The sequence below is a fragment of the Aethalodelphis obliquidens genome, unplaced genomic scaffold (assembly GCF_003676395.1).
Source record: "Aethalodelphis obliquidens isolate GAN/ISIS:26980383/991018 unplaced genomic scaffold, ASM367639v1 scaffold50, whole genome shotgun sequence".
Lineage (NCBI taxonomy): Eukaryota > Metazoa > Chordata > Mammalia > Artiodactyla > Delphinidae > Aethalodelphis > Aethalodelphis obliquidens.
In genome coordinates this window covers 14258179-14285865 of record NW_020837994.1, presented here as the reverse complement: position 1 = coordinate 14285865, position 27687 = coordinate 14258179, and the positions used below count along the sequence as shown (strand labels likewise).

The 27687-nt window shown below is 38.6% G+C and overlaps 1 protein-coding gene and 1 long non-coding RNA gene across 5 annotated transcripts in view; one reads left to right on the top strand and one right to left on the bottom strand.

Annotated features, from left to right (window-relative positions):
• The window catches only part of CTSC (cathepsin C), a 40877-nt gene extending 30132 nt beyond the window's left edge, over positions 1-10745 (top strand). Inside the window, exons 6-7 of the mRNA XM_027083626.1 lie at positions 2687-2818; positions 9792-10745. Of these exons, the coding sequence (XP_026939427.1) occupies positions 2687-2818; positions 9792-10294 (635 nt within the window). The 3' untranslated portion in view covers positions 10295-10745. The remainder of the gene's footprint in view (positions 1-2686; positions 2819-9791) is intronic.
• The window catches only part of LOC113607865 (uncharacterized), a 176889-nt gene that overhangs the window by 123265 nt on the left and 25937 nt on the right, over positions 1-27687 (bottom strand). The gene's annotated exons all lie outside the window — the stretch shown is intronic.

Sequence of the window (27687 nt, the reverse complement as noted above, 5' to 3'; positions counted from 1 at the left end):
TCTTGTGATGTTATTTATTGAAAGATCCTGATGTCTCAAGAAAGGAACACTGGCCTTGGCCATCTACTGTCACTCATCTAGTTCTTTGACATCCTGTCATTTGAAAGAGGAGTCCTAAGGATAGTATTATTTGGATGGTTTTGAAAACAAAATGTGCACGTTAAGTTCATTCTATCTAGTAACTAGAAGACAGGGAAAGGAAATTTGAAAATTCTTTAAAGTAGATACTGATCTATAAATGGAAAAAGACAGTACTCTGCATTAGGAGACATTTAGATGCTAGCACCTGCCACCCTTTAGTTTTGTGACTTTGGACAGGCCAGTGCTTCTTTTTGAATCTCAGTGTATGTATTATTGAGTAGGTTGCACACTAGATGAATCCCAAGGCCCCTTTCCAAATGTTTCTCTTCTAATCTTCATAATTTAGGTGATTCCTCAGTGGCAAAAGCAGTATGGATAAATCTGAGATGTTTACGGGGAGAATTTTGGGGACCATCAGAATGGTAGCAGTTACAGGGTGATAGGGCTCTAATGGACTAAAAGTAAATATTAACTGTTTCCATTGAAATAACCTTCTTTCCTGGATATAAATATGTATCCACTTATTTATAATTTGACTTTTCTTTCTACAAAGATGCACTGAGTTCCTACATTGCCTCAGGCATCGAGGTGAAGAAAACAGATTTCCTGTAAATACTCAAAGAAATTCACAATTTAGTTTGAGGAAAACGGTATTAAGTAGTTCAAGTAGGCTTAAGAATGTTAGAGGCTGAGCATAGAGTATCCTGGCTTTCCTTTGTACTCAGGGAGGGACATGAATGAACAGTTACCTGGAGAAGAGAAAAATGGTGCCCCTCATATTTTTAATGGACAGTGTTCTTCTTAATACTTTTCGGAGGAAGACATTCACTAACTAAATTCAGACTTATTAAAGAGAACAAAGGCAGCATTCTCTTTATGTAGAATGAGTGTTTTGAATTGTAATATTGTCTGTTCGTTCATCTTACTTTACGTGCACAAGGGAGTGCTTACCATTCAAGTAATTTGGTAACTAATTAATATTAGTAACTTGAGTAACATGTCAACTTCATTTAATACCAGTGTCTCAGGTTTGGTACAAGCATATCTCCATGTAGAATTTGTATCAGTGGCAGAGGTGAAAGAGGCTGTATCATAATGGGGATATTAAGTTATGCTCATTTCTTTCTAGAATTGTAACAAGTGGAAATCCCAGTTTTGTTACATACATTCCATATTTTATTCTGTGTATTTCTTCTACTCACACATATTGAAGAAACAGATAAAAATATTTTTATATAAATTACCTCATAATACAATATTTTTCTTCTCTTGAAGCAGCAACTATATTCCTAGCATATGCTTCTTAAGTAAATTTATTTTGTCTTGCCAGAACATTTACATATTAAATAAAGCTGTTTTCCTTTCCCTTCTCCCCTACCTCCATACAGCTACATTTCAATTCATTTTCCATTTCACTACCTCCATCTGCTTTATATCTTTACTTCCTTACTGGCCACCTTAAATACCATATCTATCATTGTAATTACTCTCTTACCTCCTTGGACTTTGTTGTATTTTGCCTTCTTGACCCTGGTTGAATCCAGCTCTCTACTATAATACACCCATACCTGAGCCATTATTAGGGTTTATTCCACCCAACAAGGGCTTTAGAAAATGCCTCTCTGGAGATATTTAACAGCTTAGCTTATATGTATCCCTCCATTATTTTCTCTCAATTTGATGGCTCAGAATGTTGCAAATGTAAATCATTTCTGCATTATTAAGAATACTGCCAAATGGAAGCAACCTAAGTGTCCATCGACAGATGAACGGATAAAGAAGATGTGGCACATATACACAATGGAATATTACTCGGCCATAAAAAGAAACAAAATTGAGTTATTTGTAGTGAGGTGGATGGACCTAGAGACTGTCATACAAAGTGAAGTAAGTCAGAAAGAGAAAAATAAATACTGTATGCTAATGCATATATATATGGAATATAAAAAAAAGGTTCTGAAGAACCTAGGGGCAGGACAGGAATAAAGATGCAGACATAGAGAATGGACTTGAGGACACAGAGAGGGGGAAGGGTAAGCTGGGACGAAGTGAGAGAGTGGCAGGGACATATATACACTACCAAATGTAAAATAGATAGCCGGTGGGAAGCAGCCGCATAGCACAGGGAGATCAGCTGGGTGCTTTGTGACCACCTAGAGGGGTGGGATAGGGAGGGTGGGAGGGAGACGCAAGAGGGAGGAGATATGGGGATATATGTATATGTATAGCTGATTCACTTTGTTATAAAGCAGAAACAAACACACCATTGTAAAGCAATTATACGCCAATAAAGATGTTAAAAAAAAAAAAAGAATATTGTCAAATGCTTTGCAGAAGTTAGGTTTTTTTCTCCCAAAATATTTTCAAGGAAAGCCCCATATAGTAATGATTGCCTTTTGGTGAAAAAACTAAAATCTTAATGTTTGCCTGTAAGGTCGGTAGCATTCTTTGATTGAATCTTCTTTATTGTGCTGATCCTTATGAACAAAAACCGCAACACTCAATATAAATGTATTAATGTATGTCATGCACTTAAGGTTTCTATGATTCTTTTTGAGTGCGTCAAAGGTCTCTTGGGTTATATATCCTTCTTTTCAATCACCAGGGTCTTGTGGAAGCTGCTACTCATTTGCTTCTATGGGGATGATGGAAGCAAGAATCCGTATACTAACCAACAATACCCAGACCCCAATCTTGAGTCCTCAGGAGGTTGTGTCTTGCAGCCAGTATGCTCAAGGTATGTGTTGTATTTCAGGCACTGTTTACCTGTGTGTAGTTTGCCATTGTTGGCAAAGGCAAAGGATGGGATAGTAGAGAGATCATAATGTCTTCTGTCAGAAAACCTGGGTGCAATTCACAGAAAGATAGACAACATGAAAAGGCAGAGGGCTATCTATGTACCAGATGAAGGAACAAGATAAAACCCCAGAAAAACAACTAAATGAAGTGGAGATAGGCAACCTTCCAGAAAAGGATTCAGAATAATGAGGGTGAAGATGATCCAGGACCTTGGAAAAAGAGTGGAGACAAAGATCGAGAAGATGCAAGAAATGTTTATAAAACACCTAGAAGAATTAAAGAACAAACAAACAGAGATGAACAATACAATAACTGAAATGAAAACTACACTAGAAGGAATCAATAGCAGAATAACTGAGGCAGAAGAATGGATAAGTGACTTGGAAAACAGAATGGTGGAATTCACCGCTGCGGAACAGAATAAAGAAAAACGAATGAAAAGAAATGAAGACAGCCTAAGAGACCGTGGGGACAACATTAAATGCAACAACATTCGCATTACAGGGGTCCCAGAAGGAGAAGAGAGAGAGAAAGGACCCGAGAAAATATTTGAAGAGTCAAAAACTTCCCTAACATGGGAAAGGAAACAGCCACCCAAGTCCAGGAAGCACAGAGAGTCCAATACAGGATAAACCCAAAGAGAAACACACTGAGACACATAGTAATCAAACTGGCAAAAATTAAAGACAAAGAAAAATTATTGAAAGCAGCAAGGGAAAAATGACAAATAACACACAAGGGAACTCCCATAAGGTTAACAGATGATTTCTCAGCAGAAACTCTACAAGCCAGAAGGGAGTGGCATGATATACTTAAAGTGATGAAAGGGAAGAACCTTACAACCAAGATTACTCTACCTGGCAAGGATCTCATTCAGACTCGATGGAGAAATCAAAAGCTTTCCAGACAAGCAAAAGCTAAGAGATATCAGCACCACCAAACCAGCTCTACAACAAATGCTAAAGGAACTTCTCTAAGTGGGAAATGCAAGCGAAGATAAGGACCTACAAAAACAAACCCAAAACAATTAAGAAAATGGTCATAGTAACATACATATCGATAATTACCTTAAACGTGAATGGATTAAATGCTCCAACCAAAAGACACAGGCTTGCTGAATGGATACAAAAACAAGACCCGTATATATGCTGTCTACAAGAGACCCACTTTAGACCTAGGGACACATACAGACTGAAAGTGAGGGGATGGAAAAAGATATTCCATACAAATGGAAATCAAAAGAAAGGTGCAGTAGCAATACCCATATCAGGTAAAATAGACTTTAAAATAAAGAATGTTACAAGAGACAAGAAGGACACTACATAATGACCAAGGGATCAATCCAAGAAGAAGATATGACAATTATAAATATATATGCACCCAACATAGGAGCACCTCAATACATAAGGCAACTGCTAACAGCTATAAAAGAGGAAATCGACAGTAACACAATAATAGTGGGGGACTTTTAACACCTCACTTACACCAATGGACGGATCATCCAAACAGAAAATTAATAAGGAAACAGAAGCTTTAAATGACACAATAGACCAGATAGATTTAATTGATATTTATAGGACATTCCATCCAAAAACAGCAGGTTACACTTTCTTCTCAAGTGTGCATGGAACATTCTCCAGGATAGATCACATCTTGGGTCACAAATCAAGCCTAAGTGAATTTAAGAAAATTGAAATCGTATCAAGCATCTTTTCTGACCACAATGCTATGAGATTAGAAATGAATTACAGGGAAAAAAACGTAAAAAACACAAACACATGGAGGCTAAACAATGTGTTACTAAATAACAAAGAGATCACTGAAGAAATCAAAGAGGAAATCAAAAAATACCTAGAGACAAATGAAAATGAAACGACTATCCAAAACCTATGGGATGCAGCAAAAGCAGTTCTAAGAGGTAAGTTTATAGCTATACAAGCCTACCTCAAGAAACAAGAAAAATCTCAAATAAACAATCTTACCTTACACCTAAAGGAACTAGAGAAAGAAGAACAAACAAAACTCAAAGTTAGCAGAAGGAAAGAAATCATAAAGATCAGAGCAGAATTAAATGAAATAGAAACAAAGAAAACAATAGCAAAGATCAATAAAACTAAAAGCTGGTTCTTTGAGAAGATAAACCATATTGATAAACCATTAGCCAGACTCATCAAGAAAAAGAGGGAGAGGACTCAAATCAATAAAATTAGAAATGAAAAAGGAGAAGTTGCAACAGACACCGCAGAAATACAGAGCATCCTAAGAGACTACTACAAGCAACTCTATGCCAATAAAATGGACAAGCTGGAAGAAATGAACAAATTCTTAGAAAGGTATGACCTTCCAAGACTGAACCAGGAAGAAATAGAAAATATGAACAGACCAATCACAAGTAATGAAACTGTGATTAAAAATCTTCCAACAAACAAAAGTCCAGGACCAGATGGCTTCACAGGTGAATTCTATCAAACATTTAGAGAAGAGCAAACACCTATCCTTCTCAAACTCTTCCAAAATGTTGCAGAGGAAGAAACACTCCCAAACTCATTCTATGAGGCCACCATCACCCTGATACCAAAACCGGACAAAGATGCTACAACAAAAGAAAATTACAGTGCTTCCCTGGTAGCGCAGTGGTTGAGAGTCCGCCTGCTGATGCAGGGGACACGGTTTTGTGTCCCGGTCTGGGAAGATCCCATATGCCACGGAGCGGCTAGGCCCGTGAACCATGGCCACTGAGCCTGCGCGTCCAGAGCCTGTGCTCCACAATGGGAGAGGCCACAACAGTGGGAGGCCGCATACTGCAAAAAAAAAAAAAAAAAAGAAAATTACAGACCAATATCACTGATGAATATAGATGCAAAAATCCTCAACAAAATACTAGCAAACAGAATCCAGCAACACATTAAAAGGATCATACACCATGATCAACTGGGATTTATCCCAGGGATGCAAGGATTCTTCAATATATGCAAATCAATCAATGTGATACACTATATTAACAAATTGAAGAATAAAAAACATATGATCATCTCAATAGATTCAGAAAAAGCTTTTGAAAAAATTCAATACCCATTTATGATCAAAACTCTTCAGAAAGTGGGCATAGAGGGAACCTACCTCAACATAATAAAGGCTATATATGACAGACCCACAGCAAACATCATTCTCAATGGTGGAAAGCTGAAAGCATTTCCTCTAAGATCATGAAGAAGACAAGGTTGCCCACTCTCACCACTATTATTCAACATAGTTTTGGAAGTTTTAGCCACAGCAATCAGAGAAGAAAAAGAAATAAAAGGAATCCAGATCTGGAAAGAAGAAGTAAAACTGTCAGTGTTTGCAGATGACATGATACTATACATAGAGAATCCTAAAGATTCTACCGGAAAACTACTAGAGCTAATCAATGAATTTGGGAAAGTTGCAGGATACAAAATTAATGCACAGAAATCTCTTGCATTCCTATATACTAATGATGAAAATCTGAAAGAGAAATTAAGGAAACACTCCCTTTTACCATTGCAACAAAAAGAGTAAAATACCTAGGAATAAACCTACTTAGGGAGAGAAAAGACCTGTAAGCAGAAAACTCTAAGACACTGATGAAAGAAATTAAAGATGATACCAACAGTTGGAGAGAGATACCATGTTCTGGGATTGGAAGAATCAATATTGTAAAAATGACTATACTACCCAAAGCAATCTACAGATTCAATGCAATCCCTATCAAATTACCAATGGCATTTTTCACAGAACTAGAACAAATAACCTTAAAATTTGTATGGAGACACAAAAGACCCTGAATACCCAAAGCAGTCTTGAGGGAAAAAAGCAGAGCTGGAGGAATCAGGCTCCCTGACTTCAGACTATATAAAAAGCTACAGTAATCAAGACAACATGGTACTGCCACAAAATAGAAATATAGATCAATGGAACAAGATAGAAAGCCCAGAGATAAACCCACGCACTTATGGTCAATTAAGCTATGACAAAGGAGGCAAGGATATACAATGGAGAAAAGACAGTCTCTTCAATAAGTGGTGCTGGGAAAAGTGGACAGCTACGTGTAAAAGAATGAAATTAGAACACTCCCTAACACCATACACAAAAATAAAGTCAAAATGGATTAGAGACCTAATGTAAGACTGGACACTATAAAACTCTTAGAGGAAAACATAGGAAGAACACTCTTGACATACATCACAGCAAGATCTGTTTTGATCCACCTCTTAGAGTAATAGAAATAAAAACAAACATCAACAAATGGGACCTAATGAAACTTAAAAGCTTTTGCACAGCAAAGGAAACCATAAACAAGACGAAAAGATAATCCTCAGAATGGGCAAAAATATTTGCAAATGAATCAACGGACAAAGGATTAATCTCTAAAATATATAAACAGCTCATGCAGCTTAATATTAAAAAACTAAATAACCCAGTCAAAAAATGGGCAGAAGACCTGAATAGACATTTCTCCGAAGAAGACATACAGATGGCCAAGAGGCACATGAAAAGCTGCTCAACATCACTAATTATTAGAGAAATGCAAATCAAAACCACAATGATGTATCACCTCACACCAGTTAGAATGGGCATCATCAGAAAATCTACAAACAACAAATGCTGGAGAGGGTGTGGAGAAAAGGGAACCCTCTTGCACTGTTGGTGGGAATGTAAATTGATACAGCCACTATGGAGAACAGTGTGGAGGTTCCTTAAAAAACTAAAAATAGAACTACCATATGACCCAGCAATCCCTCTGGGCATATACCCAGAGAAAGCCATAATTCAAAAAGATACATGCACCCCAATGTTCTTTGCAGCACTATTTACAATAGCCAGGTCATGGAAGCAACCTAAATGCCCATTGACAGACAAATGGATAAATAAGATGTGGTACATATATACAATGGAATATTACTCAGCCATAAAAAGGAACGAAATTGGGTCATTTGTTGAGACGTGGGTGGATCTAGAGACTGTCATACAGAGTGAAGTCAGAAAGAGAAAAACAAATATCGTGTATTAATGCATATATTTGGAACCTAGAAAAATGGTACGGATGCACTGGTTTGCAGGGCAGAAATTGAGACACAGATGTAGAGAACAAACTTATGGACACCAAGGTGGGAAAGTGGTGGGGGAGGTGGGGGTAGTGGTGTGATGAATTGGGCGATTGGGATTGGCATGTATACACTGATGTGTATAAAACTGATGACTAATAAGAACCTGCTGTATACAAAAATAAATAAAATAAAATTCAAAAATTCAGGAAAAAAAACAATCCTGGGTGCAACTTCTGGCCGTATCACTTATTATCGAGTGGTTTCTCATGGAATTCACTGTACCATCCAGCAACATGTCAATAATTGCTATATTTTGAGTAAGCACTGGCTCTTAGGAGCCTCTTACATGCATTACCCAACAGTGCTCAAACCCTGAAAGAGTAGCTGTTATCCTATTTATAGACAAGGAACAGACATGAAGTTGTTCTATAGTATTTTGAAGGCCACTCAGCTTCTAAGCATGAATCTCAGTCCCAAATAAGGTCTCATTCTGAAACCTAATTCTTATTGAAATCATACGAAACTGGTTTCTCTCCAGAAGGATTTAAAAATTGTGTACGTAGGCTTCTAGAACAGGCTATACGTAAGGTGTGTAGAAAGCCCGGCTGCCGTTGATTCAGGGAGAAACATTCTCATTTTAAAGTTTTCTGCTGTCAACCCCAGGTTTGGCTACTAGAGACTTTCTCAGTCCACCAGTGAAACTGCTGGTGAATGATTGTCAGTGAGCCTTTCCTTCTTTCTGAAATACTTATTAAACTCTGACATTGTGACTTTTGGGCCCTGGGGACTCTGAAGTATCAAGAGAGTCCTTACCCTCATGAAGCTTACAGTTACGTGAGGAAAATAGAGATTAAATAATTATAAGAACAATGAAGAAAAAGGGTTCTGGATGTGTATACAGGCATACCTCATTTTATTGTGCTTCTCAGATACAGCATGGTTTTTTGTTTTTTGTTTTTTACAAATTGAAGGTTCGTGGCAACCCTGCATCAAGCAGGTCTGTCAGTGCCATTTTTGCAACAGGATTTGCTCACTTCATGTCTCTTTATCACATTTTGGTAATTCTTGAAATATTTCCAACCCTCTACCAGCAAAACGATTATAACTCATTGAATGCTCTGGTGATGGTTAGCGGTTTTTTTTTTTTAGCAATAAAGCATTTTAAAATTAAGGTGTGTGTACTGTTTTTTAGACAAAATGCACACTTAATAGACTACAGTAGACCGTAAACATAACTTTTATATGCACTAGGAAACCAAAACGTTTGTGTGACTTTATTGTGATATTTGCTTTATTGTGGTAGTCTGGAACTGAACCTGCAGTGTCTCTGAGATATGCTTGTAATAGGGCCAGGACTGGAGGAAGGATATGGGGACCTAATTTAGACTTTTCTGCAAGAGGCGGTCAGAGAAGACTTCCTTGAGGAAGTGTCTGGCTATTTAATAATGACAATAATAGCGAAATTTTATTGCTTTTACATGAAGTAATTCATTTAATCCTACAAGGAAGGTGCTATTGCTATCTCTATTTTACAGATAAGTAAACAGAGGTACAGAGAAATTATCGATTCTTAACCCAGTTTTGGATTGAGCCTATATAGTCAGGCTTCAGAGCCTCCCACCCACGAAGCTACCTTCCATAGGAGGTGCCGAATAAATGTCTGTCAAATAGATGGCTGATGGATGGATGCATGAAGTGGTATTTAAGCTAAGAAACAACTTCTAGGGGTGACATAAAGAATAATTAATGGCGTAGAAAAGAAAAAATATGAAATGGGACAGTTTGTTTTGTACCCCTTTCTAATAGAGGGTAATAATAACTCTGTGTGTTCTTCATCCTCAGGCTGTGAAGGTGGCTTCCCTTACCTCATCGCAGGAAAGTATGCCCAAGATTTTGGGCTGGTGGAAGAGGCCTGCTTCCCCTACACAGGCACAGATTCTCCATGCAAACTGAAAGAGGACTGCTTCCGTTACTACTCCTCCGAGTACCACTATGTGGGAGGTTTCTATGGGGGCTGCAATGAAGCCCTGATGAAGCTTGAGCTGGTCCATCATGGGCCCATGGCAGTTGCGTTTGAAGTCTACGATGACTTCTTCCACTACCACAAGGGAATCTACCACCACACTGGTCTGAGAGACCCTTTCAACCCCTTTGAGCTGACCAATCATGCTGTCCTGCTGGTGGGCTATGGCACTGACTTGGCCTCTGGACTGGATTACTGGATTGTTAAAAACAGCTGGGGCTCTGGCTGGGGTGAGGGTGGTTACTTCCGGATCCGCAGAGGAACCGATGAGTGTGCAATTGAAAGCATAGCACTGGCGGCCACACCAATTCCTAAATTGTAGGGTGTACCTCCCAGCGTTTCAGACTGATCACCGTCAGTCATGAAAGGAAACTGACTTATTCACAGACTAGAGACTTTTACCGTATTGCTACTGCAATGTCAAAAGGTTACAAATAGATCCCTATGAAGATTTGTGCCTTTAAAATTAAAACTGCCCTTGACCGTAATATACTTCCCCATTGAACACCAGCCTGCTTTTTCCTAAATATTCAGTGCAATGAGGTTTTTATGGATGATGGTAAACTATGAAGTAATGGATTTTGCTAATCATTTGTGATTCAAACAGATGCTGTATTTTTAAAAGTCTGTGTGAATGCACAGGCTTATTTTTTAATTGTATAAATCGTGAGAAAATATGGCAATGATTATTAAATTTAAAAAGTTTTTGTAAATATTCAGGTGATATGTATTATGAAATTTATGTATGTGCTTAAGAGAATTTTTAATCTTGACTCCTTCAGTTGTATTTACTTCTCTCACTTATGTAAATACTTTAAAAAGGAAAATCAGGGTATTTCAACTAAAAACAACAAAATTATGAACGTTTACAATAGGGGGTATACTCAGTTAATGTCTAGTGAACCCTGAAGTTATCTTCTGAAGATTTGATGAGACAGAGATTATAAAGAAAAGATACAGGAGTTTTGATAAGAGTCTGGTTATTGGTTAAACCTTCTTATGGTGTATCTTGCATTTGGAAGTGTTGGTTAGCCTTCATTGGCTGAGCAGTTATAGCCTAATTCGTGGAATATTAGCAGTTTATATTTGGTCAGATCTTTGGGATCTCCAAGGGATATTTCACAGTGATATGAAATCTCCACACTGAGTAAACAGATAGGATCCATTAGAAATAACAGATGAGGCAAAATTAGGCAAATTAGAGCTCTAAACCATAAACAAGAACTACAAGCCTTTTAGAGCTGAAAGGGACCTTGAAGATGGTTCAGTGTAACTTCCTCTTAACCAGAAAAAGGCACTGAGGCTTATACAGAGGGCAAGTGACTCATCCAAGGTCACACAGCTGGTAAATGATGAGTCTAGATTAGAGCCTAGATTTTCTAAGTCTGGTTCTCCTTGAGTGACTTAGACACTGAATCTCTGTGCTTTCCACCAGAGTATCCAAAATCACCAGGGATACTAGATGCATAGTTGGAAATTTCACATTGACATGTTAAGTCTCAGTTTTGTCTTAAACCTCATGTACTTTTTGTATTGCAATTCACTACAATGACTTTTTTTCTTTTTTTTTTTTGCGGTATGCGGGCCTCTCAACTGTTGTGGCCCCTCCCATTGCAGAGCACAGGCTCTGGACGCGCAGGCTCAGCGGCCATGGCTCACGGGCCCAGCCGCTCCGCGGCATGTGGGATCTTCCCGGACCGGGGCACGAACCCGTGTACCCTGCATCAGCAGGCGGACTTTCAACCACCGTGCCACCAGGGAAGCCCTACAATGACATTTTTACTCTTCTTAAACTGAAGGGTTATTCGAGGAGTTTGCCTCGTATTTAAAGTGTGGCTTCTTGGGCCTCCTGGTACATGGCTGCATACCTTTGACCTTTTTACCACATGATGACAAAGAAGCAGACACTCTGAATGGCAGGCATAGCCAGAGTTCTTATTATCTGGAAGGCCTCCAAGGAGGTGTATTTTCCTTGTTACTGTTACTGGTGGAATGTAATAATTATAATCCTAATTTATGCCTAGCCTTGTTGCTACATGAAAGTGTAAATAGACTTTGAAATCAAGCAGGAATTTATTTTTCACTAAAATTTATAAAGATATACTACCTGTCAGCTTAATAGCTAAGATTTTCTTTAACCCATTAAGTGTGAGCTCATCCTCTGGTGTTTACTTGGACAGCAGTCAGTTGACACATGTGAGAGCACGTCCTGAAGGTGAAGAGCACCCATGCTTTAGCACAATTTCACGGGGACCCTGGCTGAGCTCTGAAGGAAAATCGTTGCTCGTATCGTTCTTTAAATAATCTAGGAAATATTGAAGGACTAAGGACTATAGTTGTGAACTTAACTGGCAATGGGAAGCAGGTCTCACAAGCATGATTAGTTGAGGACAAGCAATGGTTTGAAAAGGGCCTAAGTTTTCAGAGGTGCACGCAGGATTGCCCAGAGAGCTCAAGTTACACTGCCCTTCAACTTGCATTTTCTGCTGTGGGAGGTCTGCTTTTCCTATTGCTCTACAAGAGAAAGATCACCATTTCATCCACAGTGGTGGAATTCATTCAAGACGTTGACTAAATCATGGTTCCTTAAGCCATGTAATTAAACTGTTAAGCTATACAAAAAACAAGTTTCATTGTCTGAAACTTGTTTGTATTGGTGCTAACAGAACATATCATCAAAGTCTGTTGAGCAAATGAGCTCTGGAAAAAAAATGGGTTGGGAACTCTGGCTAACCTCCCCAAACACATGCCCAGAAAAGCTACAGTAGTGATGTGCGTGGATGACACCATTGGCCACAAAGCAAAAAATAAGTTTAGCTGGGCCATCTAGCACAAGCATCGTCCTGACCCTGGTGCCTCAGTGCCTGGAGGTAAGATTGCTTGCTCTGCCACACGAGCCATGAGAACTTGGGCAGTTTACTTAACCTACCAGTGCTTCTATTTCCTCATCTGTAAACTGGGGATAATGGGATAAATATCTATCACGGTCTGAACTCTCCTTAAACTCTTGCTATTATAATAAAGGAACCAAAAGGGTTTACACTTTTGAATGACATTTATTTGGTTTAAGGTCAGGACTTAGCCCATCCCAAGTGCGTAAACTAACGTAAATTCAGATAATCAAGTTTCCCTGGCCATTCAAACTTGCTCACTGAACTCTGACTTCTAAACACTGACCTCAGGAACCGAATAGATTTGGATAGTAAGGGATATGTGTATCCACTTCACAGAGCTCTGAAGGATTAAACGCCTTCATATATGGAAAGTCGGTACACCAGTGCTTGGGACGTAGTAAGGGTATATAAATATTAGTTACTGTTCAAGTCATCTTTTTCCCAATTCAAATTGTAATCTTTTGCTATGAGGAAGCAGCTCACGTGTATTCTATTAATAAACAAGCTCTACTCTGAAAGGATACAGGAGGGGCTTCGGAAATTTTTTTTAAAGGGAGTAAAAAACAACAGAGGAACATGGCGCAAAGAAACCCACGGAGAAAAATCTTCGAAAACGTTATGAATTAGGGAGTTGATTTTGATTTTCTGGTCCAGAAGTTTTTACAACCCGCACCACATCATTGCCTCTGCTGCTGCCTGTGTGGAAAGAATAAGTGTGAGAGGCGATCAGGTTTAGATTGCTACAGCAGAGATGAAAATCAAGACCCAGCTGACAGCAAGTAACTTTGAAGCAAAAAAAACCCCAAAAACTAAAGGTTAAGCTAACGTTGTAACAATTTGATTTTCCTAATCAGGATTTTCCTATCAGGATAAGCATAGCAGATTCACATAACAATAGAGCTGGAAGGTCATCTAGTCCACCTCTGTCATTAAAATAAAAATGGGTTCAGTGAGGTGAAATAACATGCCTGGGGTTCTGGCTAATAAAGATAAATCTAGACCCCAGTGCGTCAAGAACTTTCTACTGTACCTGCTGCCTCTCAATTAAGAAAAATGGAGAAAGAAATATAAATGTTATGAGACAACCTGACCTCATACTGTAAAATCATTTCTAAGATCCTTTCCAGTTCTCAGAAATCCTATTCTGAACTCTTGATGGCAAGTGCTCTGGTTTCGGAGGTTTAATCTAACAGTTTTCCTCTAAATATAGTGATGTTAATATTTATATTTCTTAACTGTAATAAAGATTTATTTTTGGCCTAAAGTTAAGTAGAGACTTCCTGACCAAGACAGGAGAGCTTTAGACATAACAAATTCTTCAGCTCTGATGGGAAATGCATGGACTGGAAATTGTACGTTGGTTGTGCATTAGTTAGCCATTAGGTCTTAATTTCATTAGCTGTAAAATACTGACTTCATTGAATTGTAGTTCTGATTCAAAGTGGATTTGCCTAAAATCGCCTGGACTGTAAAATAATTGAATCCTCAGCAGACATTAGGGCTGCCCTGCACAATGTCCTCTTGATGACAGCAAACCAAAATTGCAGGAGATAAACTAGCCCTTGGACAGAACATGCAACACATGCCTTTGTTGGTGTCTTCATTTCTCCTTTCAGAAGTCCATTTATCAAGATCCCTTTTCCCCACATGCCTTTGAGGAGCTAGCAGAAGTAAGAAACTTAACCTCTCCTTCTCCGATTTTGAGGATGTGATGTTGATACACTTTGATTTTGAACTTTTGGTCCTAAAAGGCAATTTATAGAATTCAAATTCAATTCTATAGGTAGTTAAATAAGGAAAGACTGTGATAAACTCCAAACCCCCCAAGTTGAGGGGAAAAAAAGCAGACTTGTTTCTTCCTCTAATACAAAAGGTCTAAAGAGATTGAAATCCTAGCAAATCAATTGAAAAGAAATAACTTGGAGAAATAGCCTTCCCCTGGGGAAATGAGGGGAATGCCAGGAAGCTAGGGCTGTGCATTAAAGTAATCATTGAGATGATTTGTTTTTTTCTTGTAATGTATTTTCTGCAGCTTCAAAAGTATTGAATAGTTTCAAGTGAAGTATAAGATAAATGATAGAAAATGAATACTTTTAGTATCAGATTTTTATACCCCCCATTCTCTCATTTTTGGGGTTTCTGGAGAGCTAACAGAAAAGCCTGTTTTCCCTGTAGATAACTATTCCTATGCCACCATAAGAAATGCACAGTATTCCCAAGAGACACAATCCCAGTTCTGTAGACTAAAATTCAGTGGAGTAACAAGGATGGGTCTATGGAGAGAAACTAAACAAAACAGCGCTGAAGATACCATGAACTCAGATAGTTTTGATCCTCCAGGGTTTGTCATTTAGACCTTAGTCTAAACATAGTCTGAACATAGATCTCTAGTCTTCAGTGTTCACTTGTTAAAAGGTGATGCCAAGGGCAGCGTGGCCAAAGCCAGGGCTGGAGACACGGACACGGCCAGAGCGGGGTGCCCGTGTTGGGAGGCGAGTGGTGGCCGAGGTCTGTCTATGGATTTTGAGCATCTGAGGGTGACCTCTGAATTTAAGCATTCCTTGCTGCCCTCTCACCCTTAAGAAAAAAAAAAAGTTTCAAAGAAGCCGTGAGTGATTATATATTATCTGCCTTGTAAAAAAAGGTTTACAATGGTAAAGGTGCAGTACAAAATAAGTTAGAAATAAGTGAGCAAACTGAAGCAAAAAGAAGAAAAAGGTAAAAAAATAGGATGTGGCCATGAATAGAGTCTGCATAGAGTCTAGCACATTACCTGATACATGAGGATCATGCTTCAACAGCGGGTCTGAACCAAAAGTGATTTTTGTCCCTCATGGGACATCCGGCGATGTCTGTAGACATTTGGGTTGTCGCACTGGGGGAGGAGACGCACTCCACAATGAAGAATTATCCAGCGCCAAATGTCAACAGTGCCAAGGTGGAGAAAGTCTGCACTACGACATGCCAACTCCTTTATGCTTTCTTCCCCACCACCAAAGGAATGTGATGGGCTTTGGAGGAGGGAGAGAATTCTGAGGGTATCTCAGAAGCTTCCAGAACCTGAGCTGAACTTTGAAGAATCAAAAGGAGTAGTAAAAGGCAGGGAAGGCCCAGGGAGTGGGGGCACATTGAAGTTGTGAGACAAGGTAAGAGCACTGCCCCTCAGTTTCAAGACAACAGGCTGAGCCCATTGTGTACTAGCCCCACCCAACAGGAACCCAGTGATAAGTTCCAATAGGAACTTGTTAAATATATAGTCTTAACTTACAATAAGAATGGGGCTCATTGATGGATCAGAAATTGGATGAATTCTTATTTCAAAAAAGGAGGAGGGCAGCAAATGGGAAGGTAGGATCCTAATTGGAGGCCCACGTGAGTGAGAAAATTCTGCCATAGAAGATGAACACACCATCTCAACCCACCAAACATTTGATCGAGATAAGGATAAAAAGAAGAGAGGTTGTAGTATTTTTGCTTACAAAGAGCATTTACTTGGGATTTGAACCCAGGTCTCTACGTTGTAGAACCACAGCTCTTAACTGCTCTATACTTCCTCCCTCAAGATGTCCTTCCTGTGTTTCTCCTCGTGGTGTGTTCATTTTTCAGGCCCTGGTCCGTTGTATTCTTCTTTGTCATTTTGTAGGTAAATATTACACTTGCTCAAGCCCTGAGAGATGCCTTCCTCTTAAACCAGGATGAATAAATGAAGGGTGGTCTCAGAGATAGAGGTTAAGTCAAGAGAGGAACGGTGAGAAAGGAATGACACACTCTATCTTAAACATGTTGCATTTCAGCTGACCACTGCAAAAGCAGGGAAAACTCTTCTTTCAACAAGTGTCTCACCAGAAATGTGATAGCTATTCTCAGGAAGGATTTGGCATACCTAATATTTAGCAGATTTGCAACAACAACTCTAAGCTCAAATGGAAGGTATCTTCTGGCAGTGCATCCAGCCCTCCAAGGGAGGATGGATTATTTTACTTGGAATGATATGGCAAGGAAGGTATTAAGGACAGTAACTTCTTTCCAGTATAAAATTAATTAATTAATTAAAGAAGAAAGATGACTGAGGCCTTCTCTGCTGTATTCCACGTGTACCTCAGGATGTTGGTAGAAAGGGTATCAATGCAGGATGGGTTCACAGAACACATCTGGGTTCACAGAAAGTTTAAAGTCAATCTGGGCACTCAAGGATTTTTTCTATATATTTGAACTGCCTGCCTGTTGGGATTTTAAAGTTTGGGATAATAAAAAATAAATTAAAAAAGAAATGGCTCCTGCAATTTTTGCATAAATTTTTACTGAATTCAGCTCAGAGTCCTTCAGCATGAAGAGTGCTGGCTTCGGCAATCATCCAGAAAACACCTCTTAGGAGGAGCCTCTCTGTTTTTGTTTTGTAGCAACTTTGCACAATTAATGACAGCATTATTTACAGTTATAAGAAGTTGGAAACAACCTAGTGGTCCAAGAAATAGGAAATATGTCATTTATAGTACACAAGCTTGACAATATATTATACAGTAGTAAAAATAACTGTGCCTCCAATATAACAACATTAAGAAATGTTTATGTTATAATACATAGAAAAATGATACCGTGTTTTGTTACATAAAAAGCAAATGGACGTGTAAGCACCTTCAAAAGGGCAGGAGGGTTATGAATGGATAAAGTTATTTCCTGTATTGGTTTTGTTATAACAGCTGTATTATATATAACAGAAAATGTAATCAAAATTTGCACAGTCAAGAAGCCCTCATCACATAAATATGCTCAGGTCTCTCTCCCCTCATAAAAAGCCACCAACTTTTCATCCTACAGCAAATATCCCATTATTTTTTCCTTCTTTCAACAGCTAAGCTTCTTCAAGGAAGCTTTTTTTTTTTACCTTCTCTCTTTGTGTTTTCTCCTTAATGTCATGAAATCTGCCTTCCACCAGGTCACTTCAATGAAGTTGTTCACATCAAGGTAAGCAAAAAAACACCTTGTTACTTAAAGCAGTTTTCAGTCTTTTTCTCAGCATTTGATATTTGGTCGTGCCTTCCTTAACCTTGCACCTCCCAGCTTTCAGATCTCTATTTCTTTGCAGTTCCCTTTTCAGACTCCTGGTCCCCCACCCATTCCCTAATTTTACTATTCCTCCAGCTTCTATACAATCCTCTTTCCCCATCACTATATATTATCTCAAGTTGAGCTTCCTCACAGTCAGTATATATTATCTATATGCTGGTGAATCCCAAATCTAGCCTCCATCTCCAGAGCTCATGTATTAGTTATCTAATTGTGGCATAACACAATACCCAAAGACCCAGTGGTTTAAACTAACACAAATTTGTTATCTTATCATTGATGTGGGTCTGGAATCCAGGTGCAGTTTCACTGGATTCTATGCTTCATGGGCCTCTCACAAGGCTGCCGTCAAGGTGTCAGCCTATGGTCTTCAGTCTCATCTGAAGGTTCACCTGGGGAAGGCTCACCCAGAAATTGTAGGCAGTATTCAGTTCCTTGCAGATTCTTGGATTAAAGCCAGTTTCTTGCTGGCTGCTGCCCAGAGGCTACCCTCAGTGCCTTGCCATATGGGCCTCTCCAGTATGAGAGCTTGTTCACCTAAGTGTGCAAGCTATGATAGCAATAGAGGGAGTGTACTAACAAGGTAGGATTCAAAATCTTTGTAACCTAATCATGGAAGAGATATTCCATGAGATATCCTCAATGTTCCCACCTTCTATTGGTCAGAAGCAAATTACTCAAGGACAGAGTATTACAGAAAGCCTGAATACCAAGAGATGGAGATCATTGGGGCCATGATAATGGTACTTACCATAACTTTAAACCAGACATCTCCCTTCCTACTTGTACCTAGATTTACGAGTCCCATTAGCCAGTGCAAAATGCACAAATCTGAGTACATCATCTTTGTCCCATCCCTGAAGCAAGCTCATTTCCATTCTTTTAGTTATTGGCACCCTCATTCACCCAGTTTCCAAAATCAGAAACCTAGGTATTTCATTGATTTATTCCTCTTCCTCACCCACGCGATGTTCAATTGGTCATGACCTCCTACCAATTCTAATTTCTAAATACCTGTTAAATCTGTCTCTCCACACATCTGCCTTAAACTATTCTGCCTTAAACTATCATGATCTGTAAATTGTGTCACTGGTATATCCTCCTAACATACCTTTCTACTTCCAGCCTTGCTCTCTCCAATCCTCACCACAGCAAAGTTGACGATGTCACATCTCTGTTTAAAATCTTTAATGGCTTCCCATAGCTCAGGAATATTTCAAGGTGGACAGGCTAGTAACCTAAAAATGGACATTCAATAAACCTGTGGTTTTCATAATGCGGACTTCAGAAATTTAAAGTCAGCAAAATCTTCTTGGCTGGTAGGGATACACAGAAGTTGAGTGACAAATATTATGAGGAAAATAGTTTTCTATTTGAAACTCCTAAGTAGGATGCAAGTGGTTTAGTGTGGTATATCAAACATGGGAGATGTAAGGTCAAAACAGTTGTATCTGTCTGTAGTAACTGCCATCAGTTTTTCTTTAAAATGTTATCTTTTTGGAAGCCAGAATTCCTTGAAGATATTTTCTATCAAATAACAAAAGTTCAACCATATAACTTTCCAGTATTTTCATTTATTAAAAGTTTCATAACAGTTCTCAGACCTAGTTATTCCAACATTTTAATCTCTCAGAGTCTTTGCTAGCTCACAGGATGACAATATAAGAACAGGAAAATGTTCCTGTACAGTCTTGGCAAAGGCAAGGACCTGCACATACAAGATCAGAAGTCTAATTCCTCCCCAGACCATATTCGATTATAGTTGCTTGGTATTCAGCAATATTGTTGTCTGCTTTTAGTAAACCTCCCTCTTTTTCTACTCTGGCCATGCGGCTGGGATGACTAAGAGTGAAAATGGCATTTCCTAATCAGTTATAACATGACTGTTTGTTAAATATTTTCCTAATTGTTGTCCCCAGGAGGCACTGATGCCAGTTCTGGAATGTTTATCTCGGAGTTGTCTATGCAGAAGCAGACCTGATGTGCCAGCTATAAACTGGAGGCCAAACACCTGCGCTTATTTTAATCTGTGCTGTCCCTATCCTCGAGACATAACTCACAGGATTCCCTAAAAGACTCCTCAACCTTAAATTCAGTTGAACTGCATCAATTTCCCAGGCCTGGAAAACAGCTGATACTTGTATTCCTGACAGCCCCATTCAAAAATGAGATAAGAAAAATAACATTTTCATAGAGACATATAGGAAAGAACTATACAAACCCCGAAGACTTGGTTTGGCAGAAATATTTTCCCATGCAAAAATGAGTAGTGTTTCTGGCACTTGCTGTAGTACTTTGTAGCTGGCAGCTGAATTATCTTGGTCTCTGCTCAAAACTCTGGTCTCAAAAGCTGATCTTCAACTCTCCTGTGTTAAAAAGGATTTAGAACACTTAATGACCATTTACATGTCAAAACTGAAACATTACGTTGACCTGATTATGAGTCACTGTGCCTGTCCAAGTGGCCATAATAACAGACAAAATAATTACCTTTTGAATGGAAGTATACTGTTTATATTGTTCTTCAAATAATCTCTGAGATAGACAGGAAACGTTTTAACAGTCCATTTTACAGATATAAAACTGAGGTTCTGTGAGACCAAAAGTCTGGCTCGCAGTATTTGTAAGAACCAGTACTTGAGCCCATAGCTTCAGACTTAAGCCTACTCTCTATCTTGCCCCATTCTTTTCAATGTTTATTTTCTGAAATGCAACGTATCAGGCATTAAGTTAGTAATTCTTCCTTTAACTGTACCTGACAGAAAATTATACACCACTCTTAGTCAATAATGACTCGGAGAATTATTTATGCTTTCCTTAGCATTAGTACTTTTACGCTATTTTTGAAGGTAATTATCCTACCTGTGACTGGTGTATTATTATAAAACAAGTGCGGGCTTAGTTGTCTACAAATGTACCCATAAATAAGTATGTCCTGTTGCCAAAATTAGGATCACCCATGTTCTTTTTTCCTAGAAAATTTATTTTAACCAGGATTCCCTGCCTCTGTAAATTAACCATCCTCTAACCCATATCCTCGTATCATTTAATGCTTTGGGACCTCCAAATGGGGTGTTTGTTATGAGACAAGGACATAGCCTATCTCCCCTACAGTAAAAGCCAACAGAAGAGAAAGAGATACATCACATGATATCGCTTACATGCGGAATCTAAAAAGAAATGATACAAATGAACGTATTTACAAAACAGAAACAGACTCACAGACTTAGAGAATGAGCTATGGTTACCAGAGGGGGAAGGGTGGAGGGAAGGGATAGTTACGGAGTTTGGGAAAAGGAAAAAAAAAAGCATTAATTCACTGTCTTCCAATTTGATAATTGAAATTCTGGCTTATTTCTATCTTGTGCCTATTGCTTCTTATCACCCTCTGTTCTTTTTCTTGGGGAAGGAAGATTAGAAGTTGATGAGGGAAGAGTCAAAGGGAACAGTGTGATAAACCTATGCTTGTAAAGCAATCTAGGACCTCAGAGGTGGGTTGGTGTGAAATAAAGGGAAACAAGAGTCCAATATATAAATTCCAATGAAACACGGTGATGTGATCTAGGCAGCATTGATATTTAAGGGGACATCCTAAACAGTTGATGGAACATGGTGGCAGGAGCCTCCTGGGCACAAATGGGAGCAGTAACATGGTTTAAATTTTGGCAAAAGATTCCCAGTTAGTGCCTGGATGCAGTAGATAGGCATAGTGTCAGGACCCAATAAAATAATAGATAAGCAGGATATCTGGACCCAGGAAAATGAGCCAGAGCTCCAGGAGGGAGGTGGCGGGGAGGGGAGGGCTGGAGTACAATCTAGGAGAGTGTTCAAAGGATCTGGAGAGGAAGAAAGCCTGCAGCTTTGGGCCTGGGTTTCATTCCACATACGCTGGGTCTTAATACTAAATAGACCCACCTGCTGGTGAGGATAGGGTCAGTGGGGAAAAACATTTTGAGCAGGGAAAGAATATAATTAGATCTTTACTTTGATAATATTTTTACCTGTTGTTAAGGAAAGGTGGAGAGGAAGGAAAAACTAGAAACAAGGAGACCAATTAGAGGGCCGTGGATATCTTCAAATAATGATCTGCCTCACCTTCATCTTTGCCAGACTTCTTTTTCCAAATATCTGTACCTTACCAACTCATCTAACACTTATTATCTGTTTCTGTATTATGAGGTTGTGAACTTTGAGGTATTTGATGAATTTAGATGTTTCATAGCATTACGTTTATAACAATCAGAAAAATACATGGGTACTGTTCAGTGAAAAATAGAAAGTGTGGCAAATAAAGCATGGTATGAGCAGAGAAAAGGAGGTTTAAGATGTTTTATTCAGGGATACAGATATGTCAAAAGGGAAAGGTTGATTGATTCTTACAGCAACGTGTTATCAGGTGGGCAAACATTTTGCAACACAAGTCAATTCAACTTCATTATGTTTGAAGAATATATTATTTTATATATTTTTCATTTAACTTGTTTGTGTTTTTATGTGTTACTTGTAAACAATATATAGTTGGGTCATTTTATTACTTTTCTTAAAAATCTTTATCAGAGTATAACTGCTTTACAATGGTGTGTTAGTTTCTGTTCTATAACAAAGGGAATCAGCTATACATATACATATATCCCTATATCTCCTCTCTCCTGTGCCTCCCTCCCACCCTCCCTATCCCACCCCTCTAGGTGGTCACAAAGCACCCAGCTGATCTCCCTGTGCTCTGTGGCTGCTTCCCACTAGCTATCTATTTCATATTTGGTAGTATATATCAGTCCATGACACTCTCTCACTTCGTTCCAGCTTACCATTCCCCCTCCCCATGTCCTCAGGTCCATTCTCTACACCTGCGTCTTTATTCCTGTCCTGCCCCTAGGTTCTTCATACATTTTTTTTTTTTTTTAGATTCCAGATATATGTGTTAGCATACGGTATTTGCTTTTCTCTTTCTGACTTAATTCACTCTGCGTGACAGACTCCAAGTCCATCCACCTCACCACAAATAACTCAATTTTGTATATTTTAATGGCTGAGTAATATTCCACTGCATATATGTGCCACATCTTCTTTATCCATACATCTGTTAATGGACATTTAGGTTGCTTCCATGTCCTGGGTATTGTAAAGAGAGCTGCAATGAACATTGTGGTACATGACTCTTTTTGAATTATGGTTTCTCAGGGTATATGCCCAGTAGTGGGATTGCTGGGTCATATAGTAGTTCTATTCTTAGATTTTAAGGAACCTCCATACTGTTCTCCATAGTGGCTGTATCAATTTACATTCCCACCATCAGTGCAGGAGGGTTCCCTTTTCTCCACACCCTCTCCAGCATTTTTTGTTTATAGATTTTCTGATGATGCCCATTCTAACTGGTGTGAGGTGATACCTCAATGTAGTTTTATTTGCATTTCTCTAATAATTAGTGATGTTGAGGAGCTTTTCATGTGCTTCTTGGCCATCTGTATGTCCTCTTTGGAAAAGTGTCTATTCAGGTCTTCTGCCCATTTTGGGATTGGGTTGTTTGTTTTTTTGATATTGAGCTGTATGAGCTGCTTGTATATTTTGGAGATTGATCCTTTGTTGGTTGCTTCATTTGCAAATATTTTCTCCCATTCTGAGGGTTGTCTTTTCATCTTGTTTATGGTTTCCTTTGCAGTGCAAAAGCTTTTAAGTTTCATTAGACCCATTTGTTTATTTTTGTTTTTATTTCCATTTCTCTAGTAGGTGGGTCAAAAAGGATCTTGCTGTGATTTATGTCATAGAGTGTTCTGTCTATCATTTCCTCTAAGAGTTTTATAGTGTCTTTTAATTAGGTCTTTAATCCATTTTGAGTTTACTTTTGTGCATGGTGATAAGGAGTGTTCTAATTTCATTCTTTTAGGTCTTTAATCCATTTTGAGTTTACTTTTGTGCATGGTGATAAGGAGTGTTCTAATTTCATTCTTTTACATGTAGCTGTCCAGTTTTCCCAGCACCACTTATTGAAGAGGCTGTCTTTTCTCCATTGTATATTCTTGCCTCCTTTATCAAAAATAAGGTGACCATATGTGTGTGGGTTTATCTCTGGGCTTTCTATCCTGTTCCATTGATCCATATTTCTCTTTTTGTGCCAGTACCATACTGTCTTGATTACTGTAGCTTTGTAGTATAGTGTGAAGTCAGGGAGCCTGATTCCTCCAGCTCCGTTTTTCTTTCTCAAGATTGCTTTGGCTACTCAGGGTCTTTGTGTTTCCACACAAATTGAGAAATTTTTTGCTCTAGGCCTCTGAAAAATGCCATTGGTATTTAGATAGGGAATTGGATTGAATCTGTAGATAGCTTTGGGTAGTATAGTTATTTTCACAATGTTGAGCTTTCCAATCCAAGAACATTGTATATCTCTCCATCTGTTTATATCTTCTTTAATTTCTTTCGTCAGTGTCTTATAGTTTTGTGCATACAGGTCTTTTCTCTCCTTAGGTATGTTTATTCCTAGGTATTTTATTTGTTTTGTTGCAATGGTAAATGGGAGTGTTTCCTTAATTTCTCTTTCAGATTTTTCATCATTAGTGGATAGGAATGCCAGATTTCTGTGCATTAATTTTGTATCCTGGTACTTTACCAAATTCATTGATTAGCTCTAGTAGTTTTCTGGTAGCATCTTTTGGATTCTCTATGTATTATATCATGTCATCGGTAAAAACAGTGACAGCTTTACTTCTTCTTTCCCAATTTGTATTCCTTCTGTTTCTTTTTCTTCTCTGTTTGCTGTGGCTAAAACTTCCAAAATTATGTTGAATAAGAGTGGTGAGAGTGGGCAACCTTGTCTTGTTCCTGATCTTAGAGGAAATGGTTTCAGTTTTACACCATTGAGAATGATGTTGGCTGTGGGTTTGTCATAAATGGCCTTTATTATGTTGAGGTAAGTTCCCTCTATGACTACTTTCTGGAGGGTTTTTATCATAAATGGGTGTTGAATTTTGTCAAAAGCTCTTTCTGCATCTAGTGAGATGATCATATGGTTTTTATCCTTCAATTTGTTATTATGGTGTATCACATTGATTGATTGGCATGTATTGAAGAATCCTTGCATTCCTGGGATAAACCCCACTTGATCATGGTGTATGATCCTTTTAATGTGCTGTTGGATTCTGTTTGCTAGTATTTTGTTGAGGATTTTTGCATCTATGCTCATCAGTGATACTGGGCTGTAGTTTTCTTTCTTTGTGACATCTTTGTCTGGTTTTGGTATCAGGGTGATGGTGGCCTGGTAGAATGAGATGGGGAGTGTCCCTCCCTCTGCTATATTTTGGAAGAGTTTGAGAAGAATAGGTGTTAGCTCTTCTCTAAATGTTTGATAGAATTCGCCTGTGAAGCCATCTGATCCTGGACTTTTGTTTGTTGAAAGTTTTTTTTTTTTTTTGGCGGTACGCGGGCCTGTCACTCTTGTGGCCTCTCCTGTTGCAGAGCACAGGCTCAGGATGCGCAGGCTTAGCGGCCATGGCTCACGGGCCTAGCAGCTCCACGGCATGTGGGATCTTCCCGGACCGGGGCACGAACCCGTGGTCCCCTGAATCGGCAAGCGGACTCTCAACCACTGTGCCACCAGGGAAGCCCTGTTGGAAGATTTTTAATCACAGTCTCAATTTCAGTGCTTCTGATTCATCTGTTAATATTTTCTATTTCTTCCTGGTTCAGTCTCAGAGGGTTGTGCTTTTCTAAGAATTTGTCCATTTCTTCCAGGTTGCCCATTTTATTGGCATTTAGTTGCTTGTAGTAATCTCTCATGATCCTTTGTATTTCTGCAGTGTCAGTTGTTACTTCTCCTTTTTCATTTCTAATTCTATTGAGCTGAGTCTTCTCCCTTTTTTTCTTGATGAGTATGGCTAATGGTTTATCAATTTTGTTTATCTTCTCAAAGAACCAGCTTTTAGTTTTATTGGTATTTGCTATTGTTTCCTTCATTTCTTTTTCATTTATTTCTGATCTGATATTTATGATTTCTTTCCTTCTGCTGACTTAGGGGTTTTTTTGTTCTTCGTTCTCTAATTGCCTTAGGTGTAAGGTTAGGTTGTTTATTTGAGATGGTTCTTGTTTCTTGAGGTAGGATTGTATTGCTATACACCTCCCTCTTAGAACTGCTTTTGTTGCATCCCATAGGTTTTGGATCATCGTGTTTTCATTGTCATTTGTTTCTAGGTATTTTTTGATTACCTCTTTGATTTCTTCAGTGATCTCTTGGGTATTAAGTAGTGTAGTGTTTAGCATCCATGTATTTGTATTTTTTACTGATTTTTTCCTGGAATTGATATCTAGTCTCATAGCAGTGTGGTTGGAAAAGATACTTGATACGATTTCAATTTTCTTAAATTTCCCGAGGCTTGATATGTGACCCAAGATATGATGTATCCTGCAGAATGTTCCATGAGCACTTGAGAAGAAAGTGTATTCTGTTCTTTTTGGATGAAATGTCCTATAAATATCAATTAAGTCCATCTTGTTTAATGTATCATTTAAAGCTTCTGTTTCCTTACTTATTTTCATTTTGGAGGATCTGTCTATTGGTGGAAGTGAGGTTTTAAAGTCCCCTACTGTGATTGTGTTACTTTCAATTTCCCCTTTTAAGGCTGCTAGCATTTGCCTTATGTATTGAGGTGCTCCTGTGTTGGGTGCATAACTATTTACAGTTATATCTTGTTCTTGGATTGATCCCTTGATCATTACGTAGTGTCCTTCTTTGTCTCTATAATAATCTTTATTTTAAAGTCTATTTTGTCTGATGTGAGAATTGCTACTCCAGCTTTCTTTTGATTTCCATTTTGCATGGAATATCTTCTTCCATCCCCTCACATTCAGTCTGGTGTGTCCCTAGGTCTGAAGTGGGTTTCTTGTAGACAGCATATATATGAGTCTTGTTTTTGTATCCATTCAGCCAGTCTGTGTCTTTTGGTTGGAGCATTTAATCCATTTACATTCAAGGTAGTTTTCGATATGTATGTTCCTATTACCATTTTCTTAATTGTTTTGGGTTTGTTATTGTAGGTCTTTTCCTTCTCTTGTGTTTCCTGCCTAGAGAAGTTCCTTTAGCATTTGTTGTAAAGCTGGTTGGGTGGTGCTGAATTCTCTTAGCTTTTGCTTGTCTGTAAGGGTTTTAATTTCTCCGTTGAATCTGAGTGAGATCCTTGCTGGGTAGAGTAATCTTCATTGTAGGTTCTTCCCTTTCATCACTTTAAATATGTCCTGCAACTCCATTCTGGCTTGCAGAGTTTCTGCTGAAAGATCAGCCGTTAACCTTATGGGGATTCCCTTGTGTGTTGTTTGTTGTTTTTCCCTTGCTGACTTTAATATATTTTCTTTGTATTTAATTTTTGATAGTTTGATTAAGATGTGTCTTGGCCTGTTTCTCCTTCGATTTATCCTGTATAGGACTCTCTGTGCTTCCTGGACTTGATTAACTATTTCCTTTCCCATATTAGGGATGTTTTCAACTATAATCTCTTCAAATATTTTTCAGTCCCTTTCTTCTTCTCTTCTTCTTCTGGTACCCCTATAATTCAAATGTTGGTGTGTTTTATGTTGTGCCAGAGGTCTCTGAGACTGTCCTCTGTTCTTTTCAGTCTTTTTTCTTTATTCTGCTCTGCAGTAGTTATTTCCACTTTTTTATCGTCCTGGTCACTTATCCATTCTTCTGCCTCAGTTATTCTGCTATTGATCCCTTCTAGAGTATTTTTAATTTCATTTATTGTGTAGTTCATCGTTGCTTGTTTCCTCT